The sequence below is a fragment of the Enhydra lutris genome, unplaced genomic scaffold, assembly GCF_002288905.1.
Source record: "Enhydra lutris kenyoni isolate GAN:26980312 unplaced genomic scaffold, ASM228890v2 scaffoldscaffold12, whole genome shotgun sequence".
NCBI lineage: Eukaryota > Metazoa > Chordata > Mammalia > Carnivora > Mustelidae > Enhydra > Enhydra lutris.
The window spans coordinates 61,970,922-61,993,111 of NW_019154096.1; the positions used below are offsets into that span (position 1 = coordinate 61,970,922).

The 22,190-nt window shown below is 33.9% G+C and overlaps 1 protein-coding gene across 3 annotated transcripts in view; it reads left to right on the forward strand.

The window, feature by feature from the left end:
* The window catches only part of LOC111144870 (SHOC2, leucine rich repeat scaffold protein), a 91,489-nt gene extending 70,339 nt beyond the window's left edge, over positions 1 to 21,150 (forward strand). For all 3 annotated transcript variants that reach the window (XM_022499432.1, XM_022499433.1, XM_022499434.1), the window contains exons 4-9: positions 5,710 to 5,840; positions 10,216 to 10,404; positions 14,486 to 14,608; positions 16,913 to 17,050; positions 17,370 to 17,487; positions 19,034 to 21,150. In XM_022499432.1, coding sequence (XP_022355140.1) covers positions 5,710 to 5,840; positions 10,216 to 10,404; positions 14,486 to 14,608; positions 16,913 to 17,050; positions 17,370 to 17,487; positions 19,034 to 19,242 — 908 coding nt within the window. In that variant the 3' untranslated portion in view covers positions 19,243 to 21,150. The remainder of the gene's footprint in view (positions 1 to 5,709; positions 5,841 to 10,215; positions 10,405 to 14,485; positions 14,609 to 16,912; positions 17,051 to 17,369; positions 17,488 to 19,033) is intronic.
* Positions 21,151 to 22,190: the final 1,040 nt, after the last annotated feature.

Below are 22,190 nucleotides of genomic sequence, written 5' to 3' on the forward strand. Positions count from 1 at the left end.
TAAGAAAATTGTAAATATTTATTTTTACATGCTTTGGATAGTTGTCAGCAAATGGAGTATTTATAGCTGTTAATCCAAATAATAGCAGTGAGTAATATTTATTGAAATTTTTTATATTGTCATTTATTATATACCATGTATATTAAAAATTCTTTTGCCTTTTCCATCTCTCTCTCATCCCCAGTATTTTGATTGTATAGCAGAAGGTTGAGATTTGGTGAGAAATTCAAACATTTGGGTCTTAGTCTGTTACAAATCATGTCTTAATTGATTGACCTTTGAGATTCTCCCTCTCATTTATCAGAGAAGAGAAATTCACCCAAAACATTTAGTGGTAAACTTTATTAGAATATAATTTTCCTGATATTTTTCCTGTCTTTTCCTGTTCTACTTCTTGAAAAGTATAACTTTAAAAAAAATCCACATCTATCCTGCACAGTTGATGTAAGTCCTGCAGCAGCTGCCCTACTCGCCTTTCCCTGGACTTAAAGAAAGTTGCTGTAAACTCACAATTGAAATGAGATCTTTTAACTGTCACCTGATAATCAAGTTTTCCAAAAATCACTTTATTTCCTTGCCTTTTCTTTTTTCTTATAAGTAAACCGAGATGTTTTTACCCCTTTCCTTATTTAACACAAACACTCCTAGAGTAGTTTCTCACTCCTTGGCGCAGTACTCACTGCCATTTACATCCAGGCTGAGCAGTGCTAGGATCCCTGACAGCTCACAGGATGTGGAGAAGTGGCAGAAGGAAGTAAGGAGGGGACAGCTGGTTGTAGTTAAGTGAGAGAGTACTTCAAAACATATTTATAGTTTCTCTGACTTAACCGTTAGTCTACCCTGTTGAATAAAACTTATATTCTCTTTCATGTAAATATTTTCTAATTCAAGAGTCCTTTATGAACGAAAGAAAAATATTAAACTTCATAACAGCAGTCATTTTGTTTCAAACTATGAACTTGGATCTTAAATCTCCTGTGATCTGTAGTGATTTTATGAAACTATAGGTGGGGGGGGAGGTTAGAGGTCTCAAGTAGGAAAAACTTTGGTTTTCTATTTCTTCTCAAATGAGATAGAGAAATCTGCAACAAGAACTTGCCTTCAAGGCTGGAGCACAGAACAATTCACAGAGGTCTTTTGTTGCACTGGGCTCTGAAGAAATGATACAGTAATTACGGTTATATCAACAAGTAGAGTTTAAGTAATTAGGTTTTAGGTAATTACAGTTCAGATTCATATAACACCTTTACTAGTTTTCTTTTTAATGGTGGCATTCTTTTGGGTTTTTGACATTTAAGAATTTTTATATTGCTTGCTTTTCAGTTTGCTTTCAGTTTTTTGGTTCAGTGTTTCTGGAAAAAAAAAATACCGTTGACATTATTTTCATTGTTAGAGCTGTGTGCCTGTTCTGTTGATTTTTTTTTTTTTTTTTGCTACTTTGTTAAAATAAAATTAAGATCATTTGAGTTGAGTTTCACTCAAGTTATACTGAATTAACCTAAAGATGCTGATTATATTTGCTGAAATTGAAAGCGTCTAATTTTAATTCATAGCCATTTGATGTTGCTGTAATTTAAAAATCTGACAGCATAAGAAAGCAAGCTGTCAGAGCAGAGCACAGAACAACTTACAGTCAAAGTTAAGCACTTAAAAGCTAAATGCCAGTGAGTGGCAGTGATCAGCCTACATTTATACACAGAAGCTCAGCAATGTTGATTTTCTTTCTTAGTCACATAGCTCAACATTAAAGCAAGCCATGGCTTGATTTCTAGTTGCAGTTTAGTTTATGATAAAACCAATCACTGAAAGAAAATGTCACACTTCTGATGTCCAGCTTTTTTCCTTGCACAAGAGAATTTGGGTATTTTATCCTTAATTTTTTTTTCACCTCTTTTATTTTGTTGAGAGTCATGGATTTTGGCAAAATGTGGATGACTTAACGTGCCGTGCTCTCAGTAAAGTGATAAGAGCTTTGCACACGTGAGTTTCTCATCAGAATAGCATATTCTCCTAGGTTGCATTTTTTAAAGTTCAATTTCTACCACACCAAAAAAAAAGGTTGGGGGGGGGGTGGAGAAAAAGAAAGAAAAAGTTTAGGAAAGATGGAGGTACTATTTTTGTTTAAGTAACCACTAATTTTAGTACTAGGTAAAGTCATGTGGTGGTTTCACTACATCATTTTCATGTAATTTTTAAATTCTAGAAACCTATTCTGATTTTAAAAGTGAGAAGTTCAAGAGTTATTTTGCTTTTCGAAGAGAAATTTCGGGAATCTGGTTCTATTGGGCTTTTGAGTTGATAAGTATTTAGAATTTGTTATACTCATCTTTGTTATTAGAGAAAGCTTTTAGGTTTTAATGAGAATAAATCATGTTTAAACTACTGTATTTGTGTACCGCTCTGCTCTAAACAGTGACTGAATGAGAGATGTCAGTTCGAGCAAAAATATGGGGTCTTTGTGCTGCTCTTCAACTGGCAGATTGCAGCGACTCCTTGGTAAATGCTTCAGCCATTTTACATGGAACCAGGCTTCTTCCATAGGGGAAGCAGTGGTATGAAGGAAAGAAAGGGATGGTCTGTCTTCCGTTGTTGTTTTTTTTCCCCACTAAGGTTGACTGCCTTTTCTGTCTTCAACTTCATACAGCAAATTAAAATTTTACCATAAGATTTTTGAAGTTTTTTAAAATCAGATATTATCACTGCTTGTACGAAAATGTCCACCATTACCGGCCTTGTTGTAGCTATAGTGGGCATGGGATAGGCAAATGATAAAATACTGATTTCTTCCTTCCCTCCCTATTTTAAAATGAGAACGGGTCAAAGAAAACCACCTCATACAGTTTTAAGATTAAACATTTTGTTCCTAATGGAGAGAAGGATGAATAGTGAAAATGCTTTAGCTTCTGCAGTTAATTAAGAAAATACGAATGAATGCCTGCTGTGGGCTTAGCACTGAAACATTCTCTGGGGAGATGGAAATATATAAGGTTTCTTACTTAAAGGGTTTTCAGCCTGTTGGGGGAAGGTTACTAATCCATGAAATGACTGACAACATAAAAACAAGTATAATTAGATGCCATTTTATAGTGAAAACAATATGCAGTCATGAGTCCGATTTATAGGGAGATCCATGAGATCTTGATAGAATGGCCAGGGAAGGCTTCACGAACAAGTGTGTTGGACTCAGTATGGAGTAAAAATGCTTTCCATCAGCACAGTAGTATGGACAGATAGCCTGGGAGTAAGAGTGAACATACGCTTCTGTGTCAAGAGGCAGCAAGCTAACTGGAGCACAGTCCGTGAAGATCTTGAAGAATGATTACTTGTTGCAAGGAGCCAGCTGAGTTTGATCCTAGTTTTGCCACTAACTAGGTGGTGGCTTTGATAAGTCTCTTCACATTATCTTACGCTAGAGTCTGTGCTTATTATTCTCAGATGGCTCTTATTATAAGCTGCTTCTTAGGTGTTTTTTCATCTCTTTTTTTAATCAGGGTGCTTGTTTAAGAATTCAAACCACTATGCTCTGTTTTTTTCATAATTTAGCTCGTATCTACACTTTATGGAGAAGATAAGCCTCACAATGTAAAATGTCTGAATGTTCTTACCTCTACGTTAGTATACAACGTCTCCATGATGTGAAATATTCATTCAAAAAGAGAATGGTATAAAGATATTGCATTCTTTTAAATTAAAATGACTTCATAATTACAGACTTTTTCTTTATCAAAATGTTTTTAAATGGCAAAGCTGTAGAAAATTAGGAAAAAGACAAGTTCACAGAAAAAAAAATTAATCTTCCATAATTCTACCATGCAGAGATAACTTAGTTTGAATGTTTTCTTTCCATTCTTTTCTACTTGTTTTTTTTACATTGTTGAGATCATACAAAATGCATAATTTTTCTTATCTTTTTTCACTTAACATCATAATCTTTCACATCTTAAAATTTTTTGTAACATAATTTTATAGGTATAAAATATAGTAGAGTACAGACATATACTACAGAATAAAGTCATGTTTTGAATGTATGTACCAGTCATTGTGCTACATATCTTACACATGTTGTATTTAACCCTTAGACAACCCTATCAAGTATTTGGTATCCCCACTTTATGGATGAGGAAATAGATTCAGTTAAGTAACTTGCCCCGAGTCACATAGATAACACAGAATTCTTTGTCTCTTGACACTGTGGTGTCTCCAGTTTAAATAATTCTTCATATATCCTTGAATAAATGGGTTGTCCCTGTTTTTTTTTGCCACTACAAATATGAATATAATTATACTTCACCACAAAGCAGATTATTTTATTTTCTGCAGACCCAACTTTTAAGAAACATTTGTATCATATTCAGTGTCATAGTGCAGTGATAACAATGTTCTTGCCCTTACTTCTAATCTCTAAATTCTTTGGGGCTTTGGAAAGTCATCTAATCCTCAGCTTGTTTTTCCCCACTCCGAAATTGACGTATCTTACCAGAATATCATTAGAAAGATTTAGTGAAACATCCTTCATTAATTAAGAAAGCATTTTTTTCCTTTTCTTTAAGATTTTATTTATTTGACAGAGCAAGCGAGCGCAAGTAGGCAGAGCGGCAGGCAGAGGAAGAGGGAGAACCAGACTCTCCACTGAGGAGGGAGCCCGATGTGGGCTCAATCCCAGGACCCTGGGATCATGACCTGAGCCGAAGGCAGCCGCTTAACTGACTGAGTCACCCCGGTGCTGCAGTTTAGAAAGCATTTTAAACACAAAATTAACTTGTCTTTGCTAAGAGATAGTTTTTTATTGTTGCCTTTAAATTCAGTTTTCTGCCTGCCTAATGGAGTCTTACTTAAACAGAACCAGCAAACTCTTGGCCCAGTTTCCAGACACTATTATAAGAAAGTAATGTAAATTAAAACAGTATACCTCTGGAATAATTCCAATTACAGTTCCTACAGGAACTGAAATGTTTGCTAAGTTTTTCTGCATTATAGCTGGCTATACTTACGGTATTTAATTATCAGAATATTTTCATTATCAATAATGAATTTTTGCCTTGAAGATGTAAAGAGTAAAAATTAGCTTGATATAGTGATTTCTTATAACTTGAATCACTGATTTCTTCAGCAAGAGGGAAAGATGCAGATGGATGATAACTAGATAGGATTATGAGGCATAGTGACTGCCCTTCTAGGGTTTCAAGGCTTAATTTATGCTATAAGCTAATAAATATTTTCTGTAAGTATTATAGTGGTGTTACATCTAAGAAAGAAAGTTATTCAGCAACTTTTTGAAAAATGATCAAAGCAAAAATAAAGAAATGAGCAAACTTCAGAAAGATGGTGAAAGTTTGGGGCGCCTGGGTGGCTCAGGTCCGGCTGTCTGCTCAGGGGGGAGCCTGCTTCCCCCTCTCTCTCTGCCTGCCTCTCTGCCTACTTGTGATCTCTCTCTCTCTGTATTCAATAAATAAATAAAATCTTTAAAAAAAAGAAAAAAAAGATGATGAAAGTTAAAAGACATCACAATATTTGTCTCCAAAAGTTAAGTGTGACACAAGCATATACATCTGTAATTCTTTAATGCTGGTAATATTGTTTAATTTAAAACTAGAGGCTGGCTACACTACATGTGACATTTAAACCTGATACCAGCAGTTGTAATTTGAAGTCAGAAAGGAAATTAACAAGTTTATCAGATTAAAAAAAATTCCTTTTTTTTATTCACAGGAAACCTGTCCAGTTTAAGTCGTCTTGGTCTGAGATACAACAGACTGTCAGCAATACCCAGATCACTGGCAAAATGCAGTGCCCTTGAAGAGCTAAATTTAGAGAACAATAACATTTCTGCTCTACCAGAGGTGAGAGGTGGTAAATCTTTACAGCTGAGTGGATAACTTGATTATTGAGATTGTCTAAATAATGAGTATGCTACAGACATTTAGCTACCACTAAAATAAATACTCCAGAGAAGAAAGAATAGGTATGATTGTAGGAACATACTAATTTTTTCTTTTTTCTATATAGAAGGGAGAAACCAGAGTGAGAAATCAGTTTGCTACATTCCCATTGTAATCATCATGTAAATCTTTCTCACGTCATTTTGGAACTGACAGTAGCAGCTATTAAGGAAAAGTTGTATGGTTGGTTTTAAAACTCAACTTACCCCACCCAATTCGGTTATTTAAAAAAGTGCTGTTGAAAATATGGTTCACGAAAAGAATAAGCTATATAGAACACACTATTTATTAATCATGTTAATATTAGCTGTAATACTTCCATGATCCAGATTATTACCCTGTTTATACAATAATATTAAAACTTACTTAGCATATACCAGTCACCAAAATTTGTTACTTCTTAACACATTATTTTTAATTTGGGTTTTGTTCTATGAAAAAATATTTTTGCTTATTTTGGGCAGAATGCAGTACTCTTTTATTTTATTCTTTTGCTGCATATTATTATTTTAGCATACCCACAACTTGTATGTTTGCTTACGGTTATTCAAGCATTATGTCTTACTGTATTATTCTAACAAAAGAATGGACTTGTGGCTTACTGATTGAGCTTTGCAAAACGTCTTTTTTTCTAATAGTTAAAACTGCTTTCTATAAGTGACTCTATTTCTAGTTTTTCTGTGTGTGTGTGTGTGTGTGTGTGTGTGTGTGTGTTTGAATTAAAAATAAAGGTGCTTGGCGATTCACAGACCTGTACCCCTGGGGCTAATAATACATTATATGTTAATAAAGATATTAAAAGGAAAAAAAAGTAAAGGTACGTTGGGCAAATGTTTTTAGATATGATTTATAAAGAACAGTTTGCGTATATAAAGCTATAGGCTTGTAGCAGTTAGTTTATAAAATAAATGTATATGATTGATTTGTTTCTATAGGGATACAGAAAAAAGTACCTATTAATTTTGCTTCTCTTATTCTGGGTGTTTGGGTTTTTAGAAAACCTCAGAATACAAAAATCAGTTTTTCAGGATTGTATTTGCTAAGATGGACCAGTTCACTAAAACTGCTGTGACAGTATCTCACCTGCAGTTTAAACGGGATTAAGGATAGAATCCACAGATTGTAGAGATAGCCCTGACAACTAGACTGTCTGGATTTTTGTCTTTCTTCGCTAGTGGTAATTTAGAATGGTAAAGATGGGTGGGGTTCTATTGTTTAAAGTCATCTCCTTTTCTAACAGTAATTAGCACAATAATTAGACCTTACTGGGATTTTTTTAGGTGTGATTTGTGAGTTTAAGTAAAATTGACTGCTTTTACAATGTCAGGCTGAACATAAAGACTGGGTGTATATTAAATTTCAAGAAGTGAGAAAATTTAAAATTTATTTTTATATCTGATTATCAGTGAAGGAAAACTAATAGTTATTGGGTACCTCTTAGGATACAGACATTGTGCTAATTAGTCTCATATATAATGTTTTGTGACTAAAATTAGTCAAGATTTACTTTTAGTAAAAGAATTATGAAGAAGACAGCTCCCTTCAGTCTGGCTGTGGAAGAAGTGTCTGTGTGTGTGTTTGCACAATGTGTATGCGTTTTCATTCCCACATGCATGTATTTAAAGTGGCCTTTTTTCAGATGGAGAAGCTATGGGGGAAGCCCTTGATTGGTCCTGTCCAAATCTGGGAAAGGATTAAGTCTTATTTAAAAGGAGTCTATGTGCTTTGGAAACAGCATATTCCTAATGCAAATATGTAATTATCTGCATTTATAATAAGCACAATAAAGAAAACAACAAAATCCATTAGACAGCACTTAACTAGATATTCAAGCTGGGTGAGGCGTGCACAATCAGGAAAGTGGTTTTCAGTTGGGCTTCACTGCTGAAATCAGAGCTGGCAAAATGACCATATCGTTTTTTGGTTTTTTGACGACTCTCTGAAAATGGACTAGTTTTAATGTAGACACATAGAAGGAAAAGGAATTTATTAAATTTAAGTACATATGCTCAAGGTGTAAGGCTAGGGATTCTACATGGATTATCCCATTTGAATCTTCACTATAATTGTATTAATTATTGGGGTATTATCAAATAGGAAGGGTAATAAGACTTAAGATAAGTTATGTTTTTAGCCAGATTTGTATCTTATTTTCCTGAGAGTACTGTAAGAAATATACTGATTGTCTAATTCACCAAAGGCCACGTAACTGGTAAGTGGAAGACCTAGGATGGGGATCCAGATGTGTCTGACTTTAAGGAATTGATAAGCAACTTCATAGCTTCATTATATGCCCTAAGAGTGAAAGGTTGGAGAGTTGCCTTGTTGTTGCCTCTTTTCAGATTTCTGCAATTTTTTTCAAAGAATGTCAGTAAAGTTAGCTACATGTAAGAATAATAAAAAAAATTTTTACCATGAGACTCAGAATTTCATATACTTTCAGTAAAGTAGGATGTAGGCATTTTTCCAGAATTGACTGCCATGCAAAGTGTTCTCAGCACTCTTACCTGAGCTTTTCCTTTTATCTGTGTACATCAGTAGACAAATGTTGAAAGCTTCTTAACATTCAGCATAAAGAACAAGTTTCAGTTCACCATATAATTATACCTTCACTTACATAGTTATTTCATTCTTTCAGCTGGTCCTACGAATCGACTGACACCTCAAGTACTAAGTCTTCAGTTTCCTCCTGCTATACAGCTGATATTTTAACGTTATTTAAAATATAAACACATACATACCTCACACAGCTTGTTTCCTCTCTGATTGGGTCTTTACTTCAATCCAGAATGTTTCTACTACTTCTCTGAATATTTAAATTTTTTTTTCATCCTTCAAGATCTAGCTCACTCTCAGTCTCCTTCCTGCTTTTCCAGTTACTCTAGTATTTCTTCTTTTCTTTAAATTTAGAGAAGGGACTTAAAATTTAAGCACTTATTATATGCTAGAGATTGTAAAGCTATTTATGTATTTTATCTCTTTAAAATGTCTTCACTACAGTCTAACAAAACAAGGCATCATCACTTTACAAATGAACAAATTAAGGTTTGGAGAAATAGTTTGCCCAAAGTCACAAGCCACTGAAAAATAGAGCTAGGATTCAGAGTTGTTTTATAGCCTATACCAGTGTTTCTCACACATTAGTGTGCATACAGTTCACTTGGGAATCTTGTTAAGATTCATATCAATTCGGTAGGAATAGGACTGAAAGCTCTGCATTTCTAACAAGCTGATGTTCTTCCTTCAAGCAGACTTAGAAAAGCAAGATAATATAATTATATTACATATAATTTATTATTGATTATATACAGTTATGTGTTGTTTTCTTTTTCCCATCTTTGTGCTTTATTTCTCTAAATAGGTTTTAGTCATTTTAATGGCAGAGTTTCTTTTGTAATACCTAAACTCTAGCACTGTGGTTAGGTGGTGGGAGGCTGAAGTGAAGGGATATGGGGGTAGTATCTGTACTAAATACTTCTTTGATAGATGCATATTTCCCTCTGAAATCTTACCATATGGAAAAACACTATTACATAATATCAGGAAGTGTTATTATCTTCTGAATATTCTTTAAAGGAGCCATTAAATTACTGAATAACAACTTACTCTGAGTCAGTATTATGTTAATCTTAATAATAATTTAGAGGATAATTAACTCGGACCTGAATAGGATTGGTCACATAGCAAGTGGCAGAGCCAGGACTCAGACTCAGGACTGTGTGATGCCAAAGATTCTGCTTTATAAGGTTCTCAAACTGGCCACTCAAGATACTGCTTACCCTCAGACATATTTTCTTTATAGAGTGGTTTTTTTTGGTGCTTTGTTTTTTAGAGGGGGGAAATGAGGGAGGGGCAGAAGGAGAGAGAGAGAATCCCAAGCAGGCTCCACAGTCAGCATGGCTCAGTCTCATGACCCTGAAATCATCATGACCTGAGCCAAAATCAAAAGAGACACTTAACTGACTAAGCCACCCAGGTCCCCCTTCTTTATAGTGTTCTATATAAGCTAAAGCCAAGGAATAAAAATCAGATTTTATATGAGTTTTTCTGTTTCCTGTAAAATCTGGAAATCTATTTGTTCCATAGTCCTGTAAGGCAATAGTTAGCTAAAGCTGAGTAGTGACTGTCCTCCCTCTAAGGTATCACAGAGCTAGCCCAACAGTGAGTCTCTGTCATTTGTTACCTGAAGGCCCTTCGAGGCATTTATGACTGCTGCTCTGTATTCTATGGAATAATCTTGTTACAATTCTAATTTGTATGTTTATTTTGTTTACAGAGTCTTTTATCAAGTCTTGTGAAACTGAATAGTTTGACCTTAGCTAGAAATTGCTTCCAGTTATACCCAGTAGGTGGTCCATCTCAGTTTTCCACCATCTATTCCCTGAACATGGAACACAATCGAATCAACAAAATCCCATTTGGAATTTTCTCCAGAGCAAAAGTATTAAGTAAGCTGAATATGAAGGTAAGCCTCTCTTTGTTTTGAGGGGGAGAAAAGCTGCTATTATTAGTACTTACACTAATATTTGTGTTTTCTTTATTAGTATGGAGAACACTTACTTGTTACTTGCTGTTGGAGTCTAAACTGATAATGATACATCAGGACAATTTGTATTAGATAACAAATATCTTAGAGCCATGCATACTCTTAGCACTTTATCCTAAAGAAATAATCATAAATGTCCATGAAAGCATAGTTGTAGGGATATTTACTGTAGAATTTTCTATTTAATTGGTACCAGCCTAACAAAGGTTTCATTTTTTAATAGTGTATCTTTGATTAACTGTTAATACTATGAAGTTATTAAAAATAATACCCAAGGTTAGAAGAAATATTAATACCAGTTGAAACATTCTCTATTTAGTAGGAAAAAGTTAAAGCAGGCAAGATTGTTAAAGCATCCACTTTAAGAAGCATCCACTTTAATTTAAGAACAATTAAAAACTGTTCTTAATGCGCTTAAATATATTATCTATAGATTTATATGTGTATATAGCCAGAATTTATTAAAATATGTTTATCTTTAAATACCGTAATTATTTTAAGGATGATCTTTTTTATTGAGGAATAATTGATATAACATTATATTAGTTTTAGTTGTACAACATAATATTCAATATTTGTATATTGGAAAATGATCACCACACTAAGTCTAGTTAATATCCATCACCATACGTAGTTACAGAATATTTTTTCTTGTGATGACAATTTAAGATTTACTCTCCTAAAAACTTTTAGATATGTAATACAATATTATTAACTGTAGTTGCCATGCTGTATCTTACATCCCCATGACTGACTTATTTAATATCTGGAAAGTTTATACCGTTGGATTCCCTTTACCCAGTTTGCCACCTCCTAACCTTTACCTCTGGCAACCATCAATCTTTCCTTTTTATCTTTGAGCTTGGTGTTTGTTTTGATTCCATATATAAGATGTATTTGTCTTTCTCCATCTGACTTATTTCATTGAGCATGCTGCTCTGATAGTCCATTCACATTGTCACAAACAAGATGTCATTCTTTTTTATGGCTTAATGCTGTCCTGTGTGTGTGTGTGTGTGTACTGAAATTTCTTTATCTCTTCATTCATCCGTGAACACTTAGGTTGCTTCCATATCTTGGCTGTTTTAAATAATGCAATGAACATGGGGGTGCATATATGTTTTTGAGTTAGTGTTTTCATTTTCTTCAGATAAATACCAAGGAGTGGGATTGCTGAATTGTATGCTAGTTCTGTTTTTAATATTTTGAGGAACCTTTATACTGTTTTCTATAGTGGCTGCACCCATTTACATTCCCACCAACAGTGCACAAAGGCCCCCCCTCTTTTTTTTTTAGTATGTTCACAAGCACTTGTTATTTCTTGTCTTTTAGAGAACAGCCATTCTGACAGGTATGAGGTGATAGCTCATTGTGGTTTTGATTTGCATTTCCTTGATGATAGTGATGTTAAGCATCTTTTCATGTGCTTGTTGGCCATTTATCTGTATGTCATCTTTGGGAAAATGTCTGTTTGCATCCTCTGCCCATTTTTTATTTTATTAACATATAATGTATTTGCTTCAGGGGTACAGCTCTGTGAATCATCAGTCTTAACACAATTCACAGCACTCAGCACAAACCTTCCCCAATGTCCATAACCCAACCACCTTATCCCTACCCCCACCCCACCCAGCAACCCTCAGTTTGTTTCCTGAGATTAAGAGTCTCTTATGGTTTGTCTCCCTCCCCAGTCCCATCTCGTTTCATTTTTTTCCCTCCCTTCCCCCCAAAACTTCCCACCCTGCCTCTCAAATTCCTCATATCAGAGAGAGCATATGATAATTGTCTTCCTCTGATTGACTTATTTCACTTAGCTTAATGCCCTCTAGTTCTATCCACGTTGTTGCAAATGGCAAGATTTCGGGGTTTTTTGATGGCTGCATAGTATTTGCTGTTGAGTTAAAGGAGTTCTTCATATATTTTGGATATTGACCCCTTATCAGATATATAATTTGCAAATGTTTTCTTCTGATGGGCAATCTTTAGTTTCTTCTTGCATATCTGTATTCTCTATAGTGAATGAGTTTCACATTTGTAATAAGGAAAAAGGAAGAAAGAAATGAAACCTGATTTTTTCCAGTGATTTTGTTTATAGTGAACAAACTTTAGGCCCAGAGGTAAAAAGTAAATTGACCATATAGCTAATTTGTCGCTGAGGTGTAGGAATCCAGGGGACATAGATTTCCTGCTTCCAGGTATAAGTGTTTCATTGTATTATACTACAGGCTTTTATCTTTGATGAACTATTTCAACATAATTGTGGGTCTTTATGAACTATAGTCTAAATGTAGAATTTATTGATTCTATGTAAACTTGTAAATATATGTATCTTTTGTGATAATTCTTTAGAGGTTTGTAGTAAGTGAACTAGTGGGAATTCAAGATAATCTTACATAATCTTAAACAGGTATAAAATTATTGTTCATCATTTCAGTTATATGAGATTTAGTAGTGGTAATCGTATTATTCTGAATGTTCTCTTTGTAATAAGAGTCTTGGAACACAGTAGTCCAGGTGTTCATTAGTTTTTTGCATTTGGTGATACCTTTTTATGGATATGATGTTACTTTAACATTAGCTTGGAAAGGCTTGTTTTCAGTGAAATAACACTTTGCCTAGAGCTTTGCCTTAATTTTTCTTCAATAGCATGACAGCTGTTTAATAAAATTTTTTTGAAAGAAGTCAAAATGAAACCTGATGTTTTCCTCCTCATAAACACCAGTAGTAAATTTTTTTTAATGAAAATGCTTTATCAAGCTACCAGTAGTTAATAAGTTTGTGTTATAATGAATAGGTAGTAAATGTAAATATTATAATAAAAGAAAAACTTGGTTTTCAAATGGATGTTTGCTACTTGGAATTAATCTTACCAATTATTTTGTGTAAAATGAGACAAGTAATTCATGTGTATTGCAGAAAATTTTAAAATACAAATTAACAAAAAGGACATAAAATAATCCTACCACTTGAGGTAGCATCACTGTTAACACATTGGCATGCATCAGGGGTACTGATGGTTCTCTCTTGATACAAATAGCTCCCAACAAATACCCTGTGGTAAGAGTTATTATTGATGAAAATGTATTTTATATGTAGATTTGAGGAAGCGGGAAGAAAAATAGTCAATCACTGGTATATAGCTCACAATTTTTTCTGCATGTAGCTATATTTAATTTTTAAACAAAATTGGATCATATTGTTTCATCATCTGTTTTTATTATTCAATGAGAAATGTATTTTTGCCATATCTTACGGATTTTTATTTTTTTATTTTTTATTTTTTTTTCAAAGATTTTATTTATTTATTTGACAGAGGTCACAAGTAGGCAAGAGAGGCAGGCTGGGAGAGAGAGGAGGAAGCAGGCTCTCCGCAGAGCAGAGAGCCCGATGCAGGGCTCGATCCCAGGACCCCGGGTCATGACCTGAGCCGAAGGCAGAGGCTCTAACCCACTGAGCCACCCAGGCACCCCTCTTACGGATTTTTACAGTAAAATCGGGGATACTATCAGTTAGTGTTTTAATGATTTAATTTGCTATCTTCTTAGGATTTTTTTCCTCTCCTCCTTTATTGCTCAGTGTCTCTAGAATTGCTATGTTTATCTGATTTCCTCATGGGCTATAATTCAGTATTTCTTCTTCCATTGTGCTCATGAGCATCCACATTTTTCCATGATTTCTGTATATTATTGTGAAATGGGAAAACCTATTTTTCACCGGGACCTTTGAAATCTCAATTGTTGGTCTATATAGTATATTTTTTCTGTATCCAATACAGATAGTCACATAAGGAACAAACTTCTAATTTAACTTCAAAATAAAAAGGTTAAACTACTTTGGAGGCTTAGATTTTTCATTGCTTTTTCATTTTTTATTTGGGTATCAAAAAGGGGAATTGGGTTTTTTGTTTAATTAAGAATTTTCTTTCCAAAGAGAGGTATATGTATATGGAGCTTTTTGTTTTTATCATTCTACTTCGGTTACTTCTTTTTGTCTTTGCCAGGACAATCAGTTGACATCACTTCCCTTGGATTTTGGAACTTGGACCAGTATGGTAGAATTGAATTTAGCCACCAATCAGCTCACAAAGATTCCTGAGGATGTGTCTGGTCTTGTTTCTCTTGAGGTGAGTATAAAAGAGCATTTATTTAGAACTCCTTAGATCCTTCTGCATTCATCTTGCTTATAAAGTTTCCAGTTAAAATAAGCAATTTCTACTGGAGGAAGATCATAATTAGAAATGTTAGAGCTCTCTTAAACTAAAACTGTATTAGGATGATGAGGTATTAACTTAATCTGGGCTCAGTGCTTCTGAATTACTCTTGTCCACTAAAAGTTGGTAGGTTTGAGTGCTATAAAGTGTCTTTAAAAGAAATGTCTTTAAAATTTAGCATCTTTTAGAACATAGTTTTTCCCTTAACTCTATTTAGGAATCTTGCACTAATGTCTACCAGAATGATTATGGAGTCCTTAGACTGGCAATGAGGACCTTTCGCATGATTCTGGCCCACTTTTACATCCTAATTACCTAGTACGCTCTTATTTAACCAATTAGATATTTTCTTTGTTGGGAATTTGTGCATGTTTCTAGCTCTGTATACGTTTAATCTTTTGTTTTAAAATTTTATTTATTTATTTGGCAGAGAGGGAGAAGGGAGCACAAGCAGGGGGAGCAGCAGCAGGCAGAGGGAGAAGGAGAAGTAAGCTTCCCACTGGGCAGGGAGCCCGATGTAGGGCTCCATCCCAGGATGCCGGGATTATGACCTGAGCCAAGGCCTATGCTCAACTGACTGAGCCACCCAGGCACCGCTGTACATTTAGTCTTATTATTCTCAATATCTACAGTATCCTCTTCTCATCCCTTTTTTTCCTTTTAAATTATTTTCCGTAATTAAAGATCCATCTTATTGTCCCCTCCTTAGTGACAGATGAATTTTCCAGCTTCTGAGTCCCTGGAATGTTTGTCCTTTTTATAAAAAAGCTTACTAATAATGTATTTTTTTATGTTTGGGTTTTTTTTTTTTTAAGATTTTATTTATTTATTTGAGAGAGCGAAAGAGTGAGAGAGAACATGAGAGCAGAGAGGGTCAGAGGGAGAAGCAGACTCCCGACAGAGCTGGGAGCCTGATGCAGGACTTGATCCCAGGACTCTGGGATCATGACCTGAGCCAAAGGCAGTCACTTAACCCAACTGAGCCACCCAGGCAACCTAAATATATGTTTTTAAAAGTTTCCTCTGTATCTATGTTTTCTTAAAATTGAATTTCTTTTTTAAATTATTTTATTTAGTAAGGTCAAATAGTGTGTGTAGTGGTTAAAAGCATGAATTCTGAACGAAGACAGATCTGGGTACAATTCCACTTTTATCTCTATTTATGGGTTTAACTCGACCAAGCTTCAGTTTCCTCAGCTGTGAAATGAAGATGATAGTATTTTCCTCAGAAGATTGGAGTTAGGGACTAATGTGAAAATACAGACAATGCATTTAGTGCCTTGCAAGTAGTAAACTCAATAGCTACTGGGTTTTTCTGGTCTTATTATGTATGTTTACTTTATTATAGGTGGTATCACTTTGCAGGGAAAAAAGTGGGCATAAAACATCAACCAGAATCTTATGTAGGTCTTTCCATTCAGTGCTCTTTTCCACTATCCCCATACTCAGTGTTATCTTCCTAATACCGCCACCACCACTGTAATTTCTCTGGGAACAGGGACTATCTTTCTCAACTACTTTTTTCCCCTCTTCAGTATATTAGAGGATGGCTTGTAATATAATAAGTATACCATAAATAATAACTATTGTGTATTAAAATAGGCAGTTTAGAAATCATTACCTCCCTAAAAGTGATGGTTTGTAAGGGGTTTTGAGTAAATAAGTGGTTTCCTATCAGATACACATTGGTAACCACTCAGTATCAAAATACCATTAACTATATGAATTTTAATGCAAGTAGTTAATTTTACATTTTATTTGTTATGGGTAAAATTAAACTTTTGCTTTCATTAGTTTCGACTTCAGTTAAATCTTTTATTTCCAATAGCTATGGTGATTTTTTAAAGAATAGTAAGTTGAATGTTTTATGTTATATAGTGAACATTGCTCTTAATATTCACTCTTTGGGGGGTGCCTGGGTGGCTCAGTGGGTTAGACCTCTGCCTTTAGCTTGGGTCATGATCTCAGGGTCCTGGGATCCAGCCTCGCATCAGGCTCTCTGCTCAGCAGGGAAGCCTGCTTCTCCTCCTCTCTCTGCCTGCCTCTCTGCCTACTTAGGATATCTCTCTCTCTCTCTGTCAAATAAATAAATAACATCTTAAAAATATATATATTCACTCTTTGGAAAATTAGCAGTTTAATAAAATTTAAGCCACCCAATGGTAATATATAATTCCATTTCATGAATTACCAAACACTATCAATAATTTCTCTTAGGTTCTAATATTATCAAACAATCTTCTAAAGAAGCTTCCCCATGGTCTTGGAAACCTTAGGAAGTTAAGAGAATTGGATCTAGAGGAGAACAAATTGGAATCCTTGCCAAATGAAATTGCTTACCTTAAGGATTTACAGGTAAAACATTATCCTGGTGAGTTTATAGTTATATGACTAAAGTTTTGGGGGTACATTCCAAACTGCACATTTTTCTTAAGAATTTGATATAATTCTTTAATTAGAGATTTTTTATTATAGCATTAGAGCTGAGCTGAGTTTTATGTTTGCTTTTCACTTGCTAACAAACGATATACTTTGAAAGTAAAATTTATTGAGTGATTCTTACCTAATCTAATTTACCTATTTATCTTATCAGCTTAGTAGATATATTACTTTAAATTTATATCAGTAGTAGGAAATCCATGTGTAACTATCTTTTATTTTGTTAATCTTTTAGAAATTAGTCTTGACAAACAACCAGTTGACCACCCTTCCCAGAGGCATTGGTCACCTTACCAATCTCACACATCTAGGCCTTGGAGAGAACCTACTCACTCATCTTCCTGAAGAAATTGGTATGAACCATTTGGATGCTTGACTCTGTACTAATTAGCTCTTGTGTGTTCAAGCAGTATTTCAGATAAATAGAACAAATCTGTTTTTGTCACCTGATGTTACCTCAGGGTCAAGATTCTCTTTCTCTCTTTTAAATAGAGCTCCAAGTATTTTGTTGGTCAGATGGTTGGTTTTGGTTAGGTTTCCTCATGGGATGTAAGAGTTAATATTGCTTTGAGAATATTTTGACCTACTTCCATTTCCAATATGTTTTAACCTTATTTTAGATGAGTTATTTTATATTTCTTCAGTTTAAAAATTACACAAGCTTGAATTAAACTTGTAATGTCTTATGCCAAAAGAACATTTCTTCTTGAGGTTTTAGGATTAATTTTACTATTTGATTAAATTACTATTTAACAGTATCTTGAAATGTTTTCAGTGTTTCATATAATCAATGTGACTACCTTGAATTTTAGTTGGTGCAAGTTGTAACCCCATTTTACAAAGAGAATTACCAATTGAGGTTACATTATAGTTCTTAAATTAGTAATTCCATACATTATGTTCTTCCATCTATATCATGCTGTTTCAGAGATCCTTTATATTAGTGGTTAAGAATGGCTTTAGAGTTATACTGTAAGTTATACTTTAATTTTAAAAAACGGTTTTGGGGTAAGATATATAATTCAAAATCTGGCCATGCTGCTTATTGGCTTTATGGCTTTGGGTAACATATGGAAACTCCCTAAAGCTTCAAGTTTTCTACTTGTGTAAAGTAAGAATAATAATAGTAACTTCTCATAGTTAAAATCTTAAATGTAAACATCCATTACCTGATAGCCATTATTTTCATTAGTCTTCTGCATACCAGTATCAAATATCACAAATTTTGAAGTTTAAAAATTAGAAAACATGGGAGCCACCTTCATTTCTAGTATGTTTATTCATCTGGCCTCATTTGATTGCAGGAGACATTGCCTAGAAAGTGTGAATATCCTGAGACAGTCTAAGATAATTTTTTAAGATTATTACCTAAGTTGATTTTTGGCTTATTGCCAAATAGTGATAACTCTCTCAGTGAAAGATTTATACGAAGTAACAAAAATCTTTCCATATGAGAAATTTATTTAAAAAAGAGATCATCACATTGTTTATAACAGGAAAGTGATTGTAGGCACCAGTTTACAATAAACTTACTTCTGGAGTTTCGAAAAAATACATACCAATGCCAAGCTGTCCCAAACAAAATCTTTGGACATGTAGCAAGTGTATTTAAAAAAACCCTGAAACTTGAAAACTGACCATAAAGGAAGAAATTCCAATTTAATTGGTATGGAACATGACCTGGACATCAGAGTTCTTTAGATCAGCCCCACTTGATTTGAATATGCAATAAAATTGGGAGATCCATGGTTGTAGAGTTTTAAAACGAAGGGAAGAGAATAAGAGTCAATGTGTATTCAGTATATATAATGCCCAGGATAGTATCCTGCCCAACTGAAATTCTAAAATAGTAACTGATTTTTTTAAAAAATAGTAATTGATTTGATTTTTTTTAAACAGGTACACTGGAGAACCTAGAAGAACTATATTTGAATGACAACCCCAATCTACATAGCCTTCCCTTTGAGCTGGCTCTTTGCAGCAAGCTTTCAATCATGAGTATTGAGAACTGTCCACTCAGTCACCTTCCACCTCAGATTGTTGCTGGGGGTCCTTCTTTTATCATTCAGTTCCTAAAGATGCAGGGTCCATATCGTGCCATGGTCTGATACAAATCTGCTGGTCCCACACACTGTTCAAAAATAGACTGCCATTAATGTTTCATATCTATATCTGTATCTATTTATGTAGATATTGATATATTTGGCAGATTTATAAAGACTGCATTATGTGTTTCTGCTAATAGAGGAATCATAGCCATTTAGATTTTTTTTAATTCTGTACAAAAAGCTTATATAAGTTTTCTTTGCTGAACTTGATGGATGTTTTTCTGTTGTGTAATATGATACGCCAGTTTGCTAAAAACATTTGCCAACAAATTATGAAGTTATTAAATTTAAGGGCCAGAGGTAGTATAGTTAGATATACTTTCTCTTAGCAAAAATAATGGACAATTTTGTTGCAACTTTTTATATACATTTTCCCCTTACCAGTTGTCAGATCATTGTAGTATTATAGGCCCTAAAGGTAGAATTTTTCTTTAACTTATTTTGAAATTTGAGATTTAAATTTTATATATTGTTTACAGTCAGAGTAAATCACTGGATTTTGTTTGTTTGTTTGTTTGATTTGCTCTGTTTTAATCAGTGAAATCTAGTTTATATCCTCTGCTAAAGAATTTGCATCAGCTGGTTTAAATATTAAAAGATATTTGCTTGTTGAAACAACTGGCAAGTGAAAAGATAAAGTCAAAAATTCTAGAATTCTTTTAATTGTGTTTCTCTGATCAATTGTAAAGCAAAATACATGAAGTGAGTCTTTTGGTTGGGGGAGGGTATTGAGATCTTTTCTAGTATAAATATCTTTTCTTAAGTTTGGGGAAACAGAAACTTATAGTATGGAAGAGTTTTCACTCCTGAAAGTTGCAGAATGACAAAAACTAACAATAATTTGGGGGAAAAAAAAAAACCCACATAAACACACACACATTCTATATATGTATATACAATGCTATATAGATATGTATTTATTATATCATAAACTACAATAGGTAACTTTAAGGATTTCTCCCTAGCCTTGTACAATGAAATGAATGTTTTTCTTTGAACACTGCAATATATGTATGTTTCAAGGTTATTTAACAGTGTACTATGGTTTTATATCTTGACTTGCCTTGTACATCTCTCAGTTCTGGCATATCTGCGTCTAAGCACAATATCTTCACACTGTGCTCTATTGCTGCTGAACTAAATGCACTTTTCCCCACATTTGGGGCACTGGCTTCAAACAATTCAGTTCAGTACCATTGATTTTAATCTCATCTTTCCTTTCTTGGTAGCTGTTAATACAATTACGGAAAAGAGGCACATTGTATAGAAGCCATTGATAGTTCAGTGGAAATTCTGTAAGATGTGCATGTGCTATTTGATATGTTTTCTTTTGCTTTACTGCTTTTAAGGCTAGCAGTACTGTAAGTGTGTGCCCGTTAGACAGTAATCTTACTTTTGGTAGTGTCATTCTAAGTCCATTAATTATTAAAGAGACAGAGCAAGTGCATTCTAGATACCATCCTAAAAAACATTTCCCATATAATGAATGTTATGTGTAATTAAGTATTGCTGCTTAGTTTTCTTTTTTTTCCCCTCCATTTGGGTGGGCATTGTGTTTTAAATAAAACCATTTTTGAATTGAAGCTCTATTAAAATGGAAATTTGGAGTGTTCTCCTTTTTCTGGCACTCACAATAGGGACTTAGTTTGAGGTCGAACCTGGATTCGTAATTGGCAATTTTTTAAGGAGCAAGTAAGAAATGGAAGGCAGGTGAAGATATAAAACCCTAGAATGCTTAAATGTGCTGTAAAACTATTGTAGATGTCACTGGATTTTACCAAGTAATATCCTTTCTTCTTTTTTTCTGTCTACTGTGGCTTTTCAGTTAAAATTTTGTTTATAAAAAGAATTTGTTTATTACAGCTCTATATATCTATGTGTATGTGTTTTTTTTAAATATCATATCCAGTTGTGTTTATATATAAAAATGATAGAACTTGAACTTTCGAAGCAGTAAACTAATTTTTTTTGTGAGAAAAAAAGGTTATTGTTTCTTAAAAATGAAAATAGATTTGGTTTTTGAAACATTTTGGTTCCCCTACCTTCATTTATGTTAGTCTGCAACAGAAATGCAGAAGGATCACACTCTTAACAAGTCATGTTACAGGCAAACCGTATATAGCTGAGGACTGTAAAATTTTTTTAAGAAGTATAAAACATATGTCCTTTTTATGGCTGCCACCTTATAAAAGCCCTTGAATTTCATTACTTCTAGTAAGAAACTAAAATGGACTCTTAATTGGGATATCCTTGTGAAATCAAGAAATTTAATATTTAAACAGGGTTTGAATATATTAAGGGATATTGTTGAATGACTGTGAGCTAATACTTTTCCTCAAACTGCAGTAGGACTAATTGGCATATCCAGACATTTTCCTTTCTTTTGAAGAAATCAGGTGTAGTCGCTCAATAAATAGGCTCAATAAATTAAAAAAAAAAAAAAGGCAGTGTTGTAGAATGTTATATTGGAAAATTGCTCTAAACTTTGCTTTTGTTAATATATCATGGTATCAAAACCGCAAAGACAACGTTAGACAGTCCTTTTGTGGTAATATAGTACTTTTTAAATCCTGTATGATTATTTCATACAGAAAGAAGGGGGGAGATGCTACATAATTTGTGGACTTAATGGATACATCCGAAAACAAGATAGAAACTCTTGAAGGAGAAAATACACATAAAACATTTATTTGTACTTATATTCAAAGGTGGGTGATAAATTGGAATGAGCTCCAAAAATGTAATTGCATATTTCTAATTTATCTCATTGTAAAGCCTGAGTCGTTTAAAATGGATAAATGGTTATATGTCACAATTTATGTAGTCTTTCTGTGATAACTTTTGTTACAACTTTTGCTTTTCATGTCAGTTATTGCTAGGCCATGCATACGGAGTCCAAATTTCAGATCACAAAATTATAATTGTCAACAGTCAGCAATATTGGGTTG